The 10,957-nt window shown below is 50.1% G+C and overlaps 1 protein-coding gene across 4 annotated transcripts in view; it reads right to left on the bottom strand.

Annotated features, from left to right (window-relative positions):
- Positions 1-10,957, bottom strand: part of VSTM2B (V-set and transmembrane domain containing 2B) — a 200,540-nt gene that overhangs the window by 2,278 nt on the left and 187,305 nt on the right. For all 4 annotated transcript variants that reach the window (XM_032447136.1, XM_015874013.2, XM_015874015.2 and 1 more), the window contains 2 exons: positions 10,391-10,420; positions 9,771-10,170 (listed from right to left, as the gene is read on the bottom strand). In XM_032447136.1, the coding sequence (XP_032303027.1) occupies positions 9,771-10,170; positions 10,391-10,420 (430 nt within the window). The remainder of the gene's footprint in view (positions 1-9,770; positions 10,171-10,390; positions 10,421-10,957) is intronic.

Genomic DNA, 10,957 nt, shown 5'->3' with positions numbered 1-10,957 from the left:
TCCTTGCATGCAGACAAATGTGGCAAAGGGCTGCCTACGTAGCAACAGCAGGTTATTAAGATGAATACAGGGTTTTTCCTTTTAAAGCTGAAAATCATTAACAAACGCAATCAACTCAGGTAGCTAAAGCACATAGTAAATTCTTGTGAAAACAGAACATTCATTGAAGCAGCAGAAGCTGAGAAATGAGTACCAAACCTCTTTAGACATCTCTGGACTCTATAGAAGCAGAGGGGAAATGCATCAGGAGTCTTTATGGCGCTGTATTTCTTTGAGTACGTTTCCATATTTGCAGTGCTGCAGTGCCCCATCTCTCAGTGTCAGACCTGCCATGGGCAGACTGCAGGTAGGACATCACCTCAGGAGCACACAGCAGAGCAGCACCTGAAGGGTGGCAGCGTGCACACAAACTGCTGGGCCCAGCTGCCCCTCACACACCATGACTGTGCAAGTCCCTTTGCTTCCCTATCAGCACAACACCAGACCCAACAAACTGCCCATCTACCAACACAACCCAGAGACAAAGCGATGTCCTGGTGACACTGCCTGCAGCCCGGTGTTCTGCAGGACACATGGCTCTAGTGGTGTGTTCTGCAGGGAAGGATCTGAGCTCTCAGCTCGAGCAAAAGCCTTGCAAGGCCAGTCAGCCTCCTGCAGCCCATGTCTGCTAACACAGCATCTCCAAGCACAGATTGGATCTGCTCCTCTGGCACACATGGACACAGCTGCAAACACAATGTATTTATTTCTATGTACATGAATACTGTCTGGCCTCATTGTTTTTCCTTAGAAACATACAGTCAATTCACAAATGTATTCCGCAATTAAACCTTAAAAACAAACCTACCTACACCACATAGAAAAAAACTGACTGAAGAAAGCTGAAGCTGAAGGCCCATCTTCTGTTTCTGAGTCTGACACACTGCAGGATATCCAAAGACAAAGTGCTTCATCACAGATTGCACTCACTGACATGACAGACCCATAACTGCAGCCAACACACCCCCAATTCCAAGCTCACCGCTGGGCCATGGCACAGCTGCAAGAGCACAAGCTGCACTTCTGTAGGGGGGAAATTCCCCTGGAAACAATAAGGAGCTGAACCTGGCATAATGGGCTCTCACAGCTCAAGAGCTCTAACGACCATCATAAAACTGAAGGGCTGCAAAGGACACCAGGTGAGGGCTGTTTGTATTGGAATGGAAAGCAGAGTTAGTCACAGCACACGGAGCAGCAGCACTGTGGTGCCCACCACCTCAAGTCATGTCCATTATACCTTCATGTATCAGCTTAGTTTAAACCTCAGTGCAGTACTAAGAACTAATGCAAGCATTATTTTTTTTCTTTCTCTTTTGCAGAAATTGCTGTTACTTTTAAGCCACGTTCTCCATCTTCTTCACGTGGCTGCAAAACTGGAGTCCACAGACTGATAACAGAATCTCAGTGGTTAAATAGAAGTGAAACATATTTTCATTTGATAACAGTGATTCTTACTGAACACCAACGACAAGTTCTGTTTTTTCCATAGCAATTCAGTGTTGTGCTGTAGCAGATAGGGCAGCAAAAGCAGACACACAGGACTGCAGAATTCTGCCCTGAGCACAAGGAGAATTGTCATTAATTTCTCCTCTCCCTGTACAGTTCCCTGAACCACGTTCATTACAGCTCACACTGCTTATAAACAAGCTGGACTTCATGTCTTCAGTTCTGCTTTTAGTGCCTCGGTGGAAGTTCTGACTTCATTGCTGCATTTGCAGATGTAAATAAACAGAAGGTGGTCTCGATCCCCAGATCTGGACGTGAGATCTGACCCAGATTTGAGAACAGAGCGCCATTCTTCATTACACCAGGAATGCCGTTATGTACAGAGCACAAGCACTTAGAAAATATTTAGTTTACGTTTTGAATATTGATGTGATAGTGGGGTTTTGTTCCTTCTGTAGGTTTATTTATTGCTATACAGATTTACAATTTTGCTTTTAAATTATTTATATACAAATGGCTTAAAGGGAGAGTCAAAGACTAAGGAGAACAATAACAAATTGTTCTGTTCGTGGATGGCGAATTGCTCCTTGGCACCGCTCATCCTTCTTTTGGATTTACAACATAATAACATTTTACTGTAGTTTTCTATTTAATAATTTGTTTTGTGTGAACATTCATCAAAGTTTGACTTAAAGCAGTTCATCCAATTGAAAACAACCATTAATTAACCAACTGCCTTGTGACACACGTTACAAATGGGATGGTTCTTCTACTAGCTATATTTAACCAACGGCCAAAACATTTTCCAGCTGTTCTCTATTTTTCTTCCCAGAATCTAAGCAGACCCTTGGCATTTCTTTCTGAGACAGGGGCAAGATGCAGGGGTACAAATTACACAGCTGAAAGGTCTCTTTTCCTTCAGCTATGATGTAATGTGACTGCCCACATTGGATGGAACTGGGGCCCTGGTTGGCAGCATCACCAGACATTTCTTTGTACTAGTTTCCATGCAGGAACAGCCCCTTTCAGTACAATGGTGTTCAATTAAATCTCTCAAACCTGGCATTTCATTAAGAGGTCAGGGACCAAACTGACCATAAAGACTGATTAATTCTCTCAGTCTCGAATCTTCAAACTTGTGCTTGACAGAAATTCTATGAGAAGCTGCCCCTACTGTCGTGCATCTGTGGAAGAAATAGGGATTTCCTATGGGCTGCCAGTCAAGGATCATTACAGGCAGTGGTGGTACAGCACATTCTCTCACCAACATAGATTTGGAGCACTTCCACCCAATTGAATTTACCAAACTTCAGATCTACGAGTTGCTTAGAAGTTTTTAATTAAGAAGACACCATTATTAAAGTCACTGCACACTTTCTGAAGAGACAAGAAGCTGCGTTGCATTCAAACTACTGCGTTGTTTGAGACTTGATCTCACCAGGTCCCCATCCCACCTTCCACTCACACCCCTATGGCATGACTTCCTCACCACGTCATCACTTCGCATCTTCTCCATTACACCAGCTTTACCACCTGCCTGCCTTCTCTCTCCTGACACCCACTGCTGTGTGCAGACCTCTACATAGAAATGAATTGCCAACATATCCTGTAACAAAAGTAAGTGACAGCTGCTCCTAATATTGTGAAGTCACCAGGTTTAGGTATTTCAAGGGAGATCTGTCTTTTCATTTGGAGTGGACAGCCCTCATGAAATGAATGTGATTTGACACTTACCTGTACCCATATCCCTGTGCCTGCAAACTGAACTGATGGCAGTGATCAGGAGGGAATGTAGCACAGGCTCAATAATTCTAAAGGGACTGCAGCACAAGGCCCATTTCCAGCACTGCTAGAAACATGAAGGATATTCTGTAGCAATTCTTTGTAGCAGTCTGGTTCTTAAACTTCTTTCTTCTTGTTACATCTGACAAAAGCCCATCTAGGAAAGCAGTTCAGCGTTGCGGTAATCCACTGCACAGGCAGCAGGGATGGCATGAGAACTACAGGCTTGACAGCACTGTTATGGAGCCCGGGGGAATCAGCACTTCCCAGCAACCTGGGAGCTCCTGCTGACATGCTTAAGCCCTCTTGAAGACCCCGAAGCCCCTGCTTTAACTGCTGTATGTAAAGTAGGTCACATACATCATGCAGTTACAGACAAGTAAGAAAACAAGAATCAGACTGCGAGGAGAAGAGTGTGGAAATACAGGGAATGATGCCGAAAGAAAAGTTCGGTTCTCGCAGGAAATTCAAGAAAACCATTTCTTCTGCAGTATTGATTTTCTGAAGTCCTGCAGGGCTGTGTTGGAAGCCGGCCTGCAAGTGCTTGTGGGACAGGAGCTGGGTCCACAGTGCTTATGGCACTGCAATTATTGAAGTGGGTTTTGGATCACGTTAGAGCTCGTGTCAACAGAACCACATTAAGGCTGCCAACAAGCAGGAGGAGCACTGGGGCTGCAGTAGTGGATATGATGAATGTGTGGAAATGCAGACCAAGTATGGAGCAAGAAATACTTCTACTTCTTAGACGGCCAAAAAAACATGACATGTTTGTCAGTAGGTAAAAACTCATCTTCCACTGAAGTCACAAGCAGGGACAGACTGTGGGGAAGAGCTGGCACACTTCAACTCAGCATTAACACTTTGTCTCTGTGGTAGCCAAAGCCCCGCAGGGCAGCCAGTTTTACTGGTGCTTCCGAAGCCCCCGTGCCATCACCAAGGAGCAGAAGTGGCACAGTGAGTGCTGATGGAGCAGCAGCCAGGCTGGGTCGTGTGGCACCACATCCCTAACTGCACACAGCCAAACAAGCAGCCTGAGCATCCCCGGGACCCTCCCAGAGAAATCAAGGAAAAGCTTCATGAAAACACCTGCACTGATTTATAACAAGCTGCAAAAGCTGCTGTGGGCTGTGCCAGGGTAAAAAAGGAAGGTGTTCTGAATACTGAGCCATTCATTCTATATAGATTATACAGCCTAAATCCTTTATATTGGTCTGAATGTAAATAAGCCAGCAATTTTCCTCCCAAGACACGCAGCTGGTCTCTTCTTTGTAGCACATTCCTATACACAGATTTCTGCCTTGGTATCTGTGATCTCTGCTCGGTAGGAAGTACAGACAACAAATAACACTAATGAGACCTGAAATGTACAACTGTGAATTTGTTTTACTCCAGGATTTCCTGCACCTCCAGGATCTAAACCCAACTTAACAAAACTGAGCGCCATTAATTTACTGCTTGGCACTTGAATAACATGATAGAGAACCCTGTGTGATGTGATTAGGTGAGAAATGAATTTTGAGCTAAAACATGCAGAAAAATAACTAACTATATTAGTGGTAGCTGAGCAGTAAATCAGCATCCAGCCCTGCACATCCTTCTTCAGCACTATGGGAGCAGCTCCACCGCAGACAGCAAACAGCAAAACCACAGCTCAGATTACCCAGATCATGAGGCTGATCAGAAGTGCCGGGGTTGAGCTTCCAGCTATCGAGCTTTCAGTCTGGGCTGTATCCTCAAGTCTTTCATTGTAAGTAAGGGAACCAAAAAGCCACACTGCATAAAGTATGCAAGCTAAATAATAATGCAGCCACACAAGTCTGAAAGTCAATGCTACAAGACTTGGAACAGAGATCACACTAGATGGAAACCACGTATTTCACACTCTGGATGTGACACAGGCTGTAAATAATGCCAACCCCAAAGTCAAGAGCGAGATGGATCCGTTCTTACTTTGCAGTTTTCAGAGTATTTCTGAGTTGAGCAGGATTAGCAGCAAGCTGCCAATATAGTTGCAATGATTGTTCCAATCAGAATTATTAAAGCTAAGCAGATCATTTAAGGAACTCTATTTGTTTATTTTACAAAAACAACCAACCAACCTATCCAGTCCATACTTAAAGAACAAAGCTAAGCCTATGAGCAGAGAACATGAGAACACAAGGGAAAATGCTGTGTTGAGAGTATGTACCAGAAAAAAGCAGAGCCCTTCACCTGTACTGAGGGATGGCCTTTGTGCTGGATGCCAACAGTGCTGTGGGTGCTCTCACAGCTGCACACCCCTGCCAACATACACACTGCTGGTGAGCAGCTCAGTGAAGGTACTGCCATGCCCTGGGCCTCAGGGAGGTACAACATCACAGCCTAAGCCAGCAGGGGAACAGCTGTGGATGGGGGACATTCTTCTGGGCCTTCGTGTGTGTGAGCTCTCAAGCACCTGGGCCTGAAAGGGATTCACGTTATAAATGCGATTTTGAAATGTATTAAGTAGTACAAACAGTGGGGGAACCTTAGGTGTGATCGACAGGCAGTGAAACAACCCACAGAAGATGGTGTGTTAGGGGTGTCCTGGACTGCTCCGCTCCAGGCTGCAGCTGCAGCGTGGTGCCATCACACACATCCCGGCACAGCGACCCACGCTCAGCACTCACGCTGGCTGCTCCGTGGTGCACAGCTGCTGCCCTGCCAAACTGCTGCTTTCCAGCTAATAAAATTGCCTCCCAGCTGATAACAGCCTGGCAATATAAAATGCTCGGTTGTTAACCGCTGTTGTGACAAATAATACCATTCCACTGACAACTCTGTTTTTTTCCAATACAAACCCACTTGAACTATTTATTATTGACAAAGGGCACTGCTCTGCCATTATCTAATTTTACAAACACAAAATAAACACCAGTAGCAAACCTACCAGCACACTCTTGCTTTAGCAAGCTACAACAAACCCCTCTTGCTGTCCCATCAGATCCAGAAGGTTATCTACAAAACCCAGCGGTACATGGATCCAATTCCCATCCCAAATGCTGTTTGTTCATGCAGAAAGACACACAGTTGCGCTCAGCTTTCTTCAGTTCAACCTCAGCTCTTCACTCTCAAATGAATCACCTTGTAGCAACTTCTCAAGCAGCTTTAGGCAGAGCAGCCACGTTCATCAGAACACCTTGGAATGCCCCTTTCATTACATACAGTCATTTAATTTTTAAATGTTTTCTCGTGTGTAACTCGAACACATGAGAGAAGTTCAAACAATACTCAGATCTCTGCAAGGACACCATGCAGGCTGTCCCAGAACAGGTCAGTGCAGTTTGTCCCATCCCTCTGGGGAACAAGTGCCAACCACATAAAGCAGTAGTACACAGAGTACTCAGACAGGCTGCACTGCCACCCCTCACAACCAGCCCAGCCCAGCTCGGATCTGCCCCATGTACTGAGCTGATGCTGCTGCAGTTTGTGCTTTTGTCCACTTCAAGAATTACTCCATTCTGCACACACACAAAAGAAGATATTTGACCTCACTTGTCCCCAGAGGAGTCTAATTTGCCCAGATATTGAAGTGCTAGTGATGTGTATTTAATGAGAATCCTTTTTGCGTGTTTATTATCCAGTGACATTTAGGAGGTCAGCCTGATAACTCAGTTATGGCGCTCCGTTCTGCTCCTTTATTTAATGCAAAGGAAAATGCGAGCGACCCAGGTTGCATTTATCTATAAACAGCAGCGGTGTGAGCAGAGCTCACAGATGGCCTCACAAAAAGCACAAGGAGAGTGACCAAGAGCCAGCAGTCCAGGACTCCAGCCTCAGCTGGAGCTGCTCTCACACAGGGGCTGCAGAGCAGGGCAGGGTGTGCTGTTATCTCCACACCAGGCCCAGGAGCTGCACTCCTCTGCTGCAGACATGAAAGGCTTTGGAGGGGGGCATGAAGCAAAGACTTATTTTCTTCCTTGCTGTGAACGTTTCATCTTTGCATAACACATGAGTTTCTCCGTGTCCTTCCCAGAGCACTCTAAGCATAATGAAGCACAGTTTCTTGTTTCACACTCCCATCTTTGTTTATTTTATTTAAAGCTTTCACTTCAGAGCTTTATGGCTGGAGATCAAACAAATAAAAGGGAATTTGGAAGCTGCGCCGACTGATCTGCATTCTACTCAGAAGTTAAGCTAAAAATTGCCCCCCAGCCAACACACAGCGCTCATTTTGGACACCCTCTGGCAGCACATACAACAAGCACTGCTCCCAAAGTAACGCCTCCTGTTTTATTACATTGGCCCACCACACCAGGGGCGGATGGTGGTGCCGTGGCAGTAAAGGCCAAACCTTCCCACCAGCCATCAATCCTTTACGTGCTGTTGCTGTGTGACAGATGGCAGCAGAGGGGCAGTCTGACAGAATGGTGTCTGAGATGGGAGCATGGATGAAGCAAAGGAGCTCTATCAAACCGTGTCATGGTGCTTTTTCTATCTGTTATAGTTTCCATGGAAATAAATAGGAGGCATTACTTTCAGAACAGCCTAATGCTGCCAGTTTGCCTCCTAGAACAGCAGTATAAAGTACTTATTTGTTCTTTCACTATCAGATAACAAAGACTGACTGCTGAATTCAGCGCCTTGCTCATATTCATGACACTTGGAATCACTGTTTCCTATTTACTCTCACCCACAGCACACACACATGAGCCCACTCCTCCTCCCAGGACGCTCAGTTCAGTGATGCCCTTATACCAGTGTGCACTAAGAACACTTCACAAGGTGCAGACACCATCTGCAGCCCTTCCCTTACTCACTGGACTTTTTCCCTACAGCGAAAGATTAAATCTGCATACAAGTAATTAAACTTAAAGTTACGCTTTCCCTTTCATTTAGAAGCATTCATTCACTTATGGCACAAAACACAACAAGTTTACCAGCAGACTCTGCCCCCCTGCAGGAAGCACTGGGTTTCCACCCCAGCCTGCCCTACTGGCAGAGGGACACTGATCTTTCCCAGTCTCACACGATCACAGCACTGAGGTTTTACACTGCAGCCTGCACAGGGAGCACTATTTGAGATGGCCGTACTCCTGGCACAGAGGACAGTCTGTCACCTCGGATCTGTTCCTTTGCACACTACAACATCACTGATCACTGTTCTTTCTTTAACCAAATGCAGGATCCGAGCACCTGCCCCACACTATGAGTTTTCCACGAATGGCCTGGCCCATCAGGTGGGACTGTGCTCTTTAAGGACACCTTGTTGACTGACACATTTATTCTGATCATTTCAGTCCAACAAGACGATGCAAAGAACCACCTTTCCCCACGCACCGCATACATGCTGGGGTTGCTGCTGAAGCCAACAAGAGCACACCTGAAAGCAGCATTTCAACTATCATGTTGGAATACAGCAATACAGCACAGAGAAACCTGATTTTGCTGCACTGAACACATCGTGAAGGGCTCAGCTACAACAGAAATAGGATCAGACCCCAATCAATCAGGACCATGGCAGCCAGTGCCACGCCATGAGCTTGAGCAGCGCGTTCTTCATCACCAGCAGCACAGCCAGCACTTGAGCCCGCTTCTGCTTTTGTGCAGAGGAAACATCCCCACATACAGCACAAGGTGCTGCAGGCTGAAGGCTTATGAGCAACTACAACAGATGATTCAGTTACTGCACACAGATGCGCAGCGCTGATCTGTCACTGAGCTCAGGCACATCGTGCTGCTGCACACACATGCTGGGCACAGCCAGAACAGCAGCGGGCCCTGCAGCCCCCCCGAGTCAACACCCGGTTTTCACCCCACAGTCCTGTCAGTGGGAAACACACCACACAAAGATGCTGCTTCCACATTGCACCGCAGCAGAAACACCCAAGGAGTCGCCTCCTGAGTGCAGAGGAACAGCAGGTGCTGCTCTACACCTCACTTTGCTGCCCCGACTGAAAGCCTTGTGCTCTGCTTCCCAAAGCAGCAGCCGTGCCGGCAGCACCGCACAGCAGGCGGCTCCAGCTTCACCGCTGTGCATCCCTCTCCATCTGGGAATCCCCACAAAACGCTTTCCTACATTCTTCTACCTCGTTCACTGCTCCTTGCTTCTCCATTACCTCCACTGCCATCCATAACGCTCGCGTTTTATTTCCAGCATTCAACGGAGCCCAGAAACGGTGCCCCGTGCCCCAACACACGACCCGCAGCATCAGCCGCACCGCTCGCTGTGCAGGAGCCGCCATCCGGGGCTGTGCATCCCCAGGACAACGACTCGCTTTGCCCTGCACGAGTCACCGCATCACACAACTCCTGCGTGAGAAACGGACCGCGTTCTTGGGGCACATCAGGCCGCCCCTGCTGCCAGCAGAGCATAGGACGGTACAGCCCCTACAGCCGCAACGCAGCACCGGCACGGCGCGACCCGCCGGCCACGCTCCCACGCCCCGCCACCGCTCTCACCCCGCAGCGCATCCAGGACGGCTGAGGTCGCGGCCGCCCCCCGCCCCGCTCCCACCCGACGTTCCGCCCAGCCCCGCTCCTACCTGAACCGTGCTGCTGCTGCTGCAGGATGGCGGCCCGTCCCCGGCCCTGCCCCTGCCCGGGGGGCGGCGATGCCGAGGCGGTGGTGGCGGAGGGTCCCCGCTCTCCGGGGGGCGGCGGCGGGCGCTTGCCGGGCTCGGGGCCGGGCGGTGCCGTGGCTCTGCCGGCGGGGCCGTGTCGGCGGGGAGCCGCCCCGCTCTGGATGTGGGACACCGCCTCGGCCGCCTGCACGTCGGGCGGAGCGAAGCGGGACAGGACGCGCAGCAGCGCCTGGGCCTTGTGCTCCTGCGTCTCGTCGTCGCTGTAGTCCGCCACGCGGCACTCGTAGACGCCCTCGTCCTGCCGCCGCACGCCCGACAGCCGCAGCCGGTGCGAGATGTCGTTGCCCTGCACGCGGACCGTCTGCAAGAGAGACGAGCCTCAGCTGCGGCAACGGCCCCGCCCCGTGTCCCCCCACCCCACCTCATCCCCCCCCCTCGGCCGCGTGTAGCGCCGTCCGGCCCCGCACTGGGGCGGCGGTCGCAGCCGCAGGGCCCCTTCACCCCGTCATCCCCCTCACCCCAGCCCCCGCCCGCAGGGAGCGGACTCCACGCCGGGCGGTACCGGCCATGGGGTCACTTACACTGATCTTCGTCGCGTCCTTGTTCGCCACCTGAGGAGCAGAGCAGAGCAGAGGTCACAGCCCACCCCGGCTGCACGCGGAGCGGCGCTCCCTCCCATCCCGCTACTCGGCCGGGTGGATCCGACGTTCCCCGCCCGTATCACGGGGGGATGCGGAGCTCGGCCAGCCCCGGCGCTACGCACCGACACGCGGCTCCCGGCACCGCTACGGAACGCTCCGCAATTCGCAGCCGGGCAGCGCTGCTCGGAGCTTTACCCCCCGCTGCCGGGCTGTCCCCGTAAGAGCCGCACAACTCGAGCGGTGCCGCAGCATCTCCCCGATGCACCGTCAGCTCCGCGCGCCCCGCCATCATTTTTTTTGGTGAAAGAGACTCGTGGTTTTTTTTTACGAGGTTAAATCCGAGCGATTCGCTCCGTGTCTGACAACTGAGTTACGCGCTCCCCATCCAGGCGGCACCGCAGCAGCTCAGCGCCTGTAGCTGCGCGTTTTGATCGGAAACGAGCGGTACCGAACCGGGAGCGGAGCGGCCCCGTCCGAACCCCGCCGGCACCACCCGGGGCATCGCAT

Source organism: Coturnix japonica, chromosome 11 (genome assembly GCF_001577835.2).
Source record: "Coturnix japonica isolate 7356 chromosome 11, Coturnix japonica 2.1, whole genome shotgun sequence".
Classification (NCBI taxonomy): domain Eukaryota; kingdom Metazoa; phylum Chordata; class Aves; order Galliformes; family Phasianidae; genus Coturnix; species Coturnix japonica.
The sequence above is the reverse complement of the archived record's forward strand: the minus strand, read 5'-3'. Positions and strand labels throughout refer to the sequence as shown.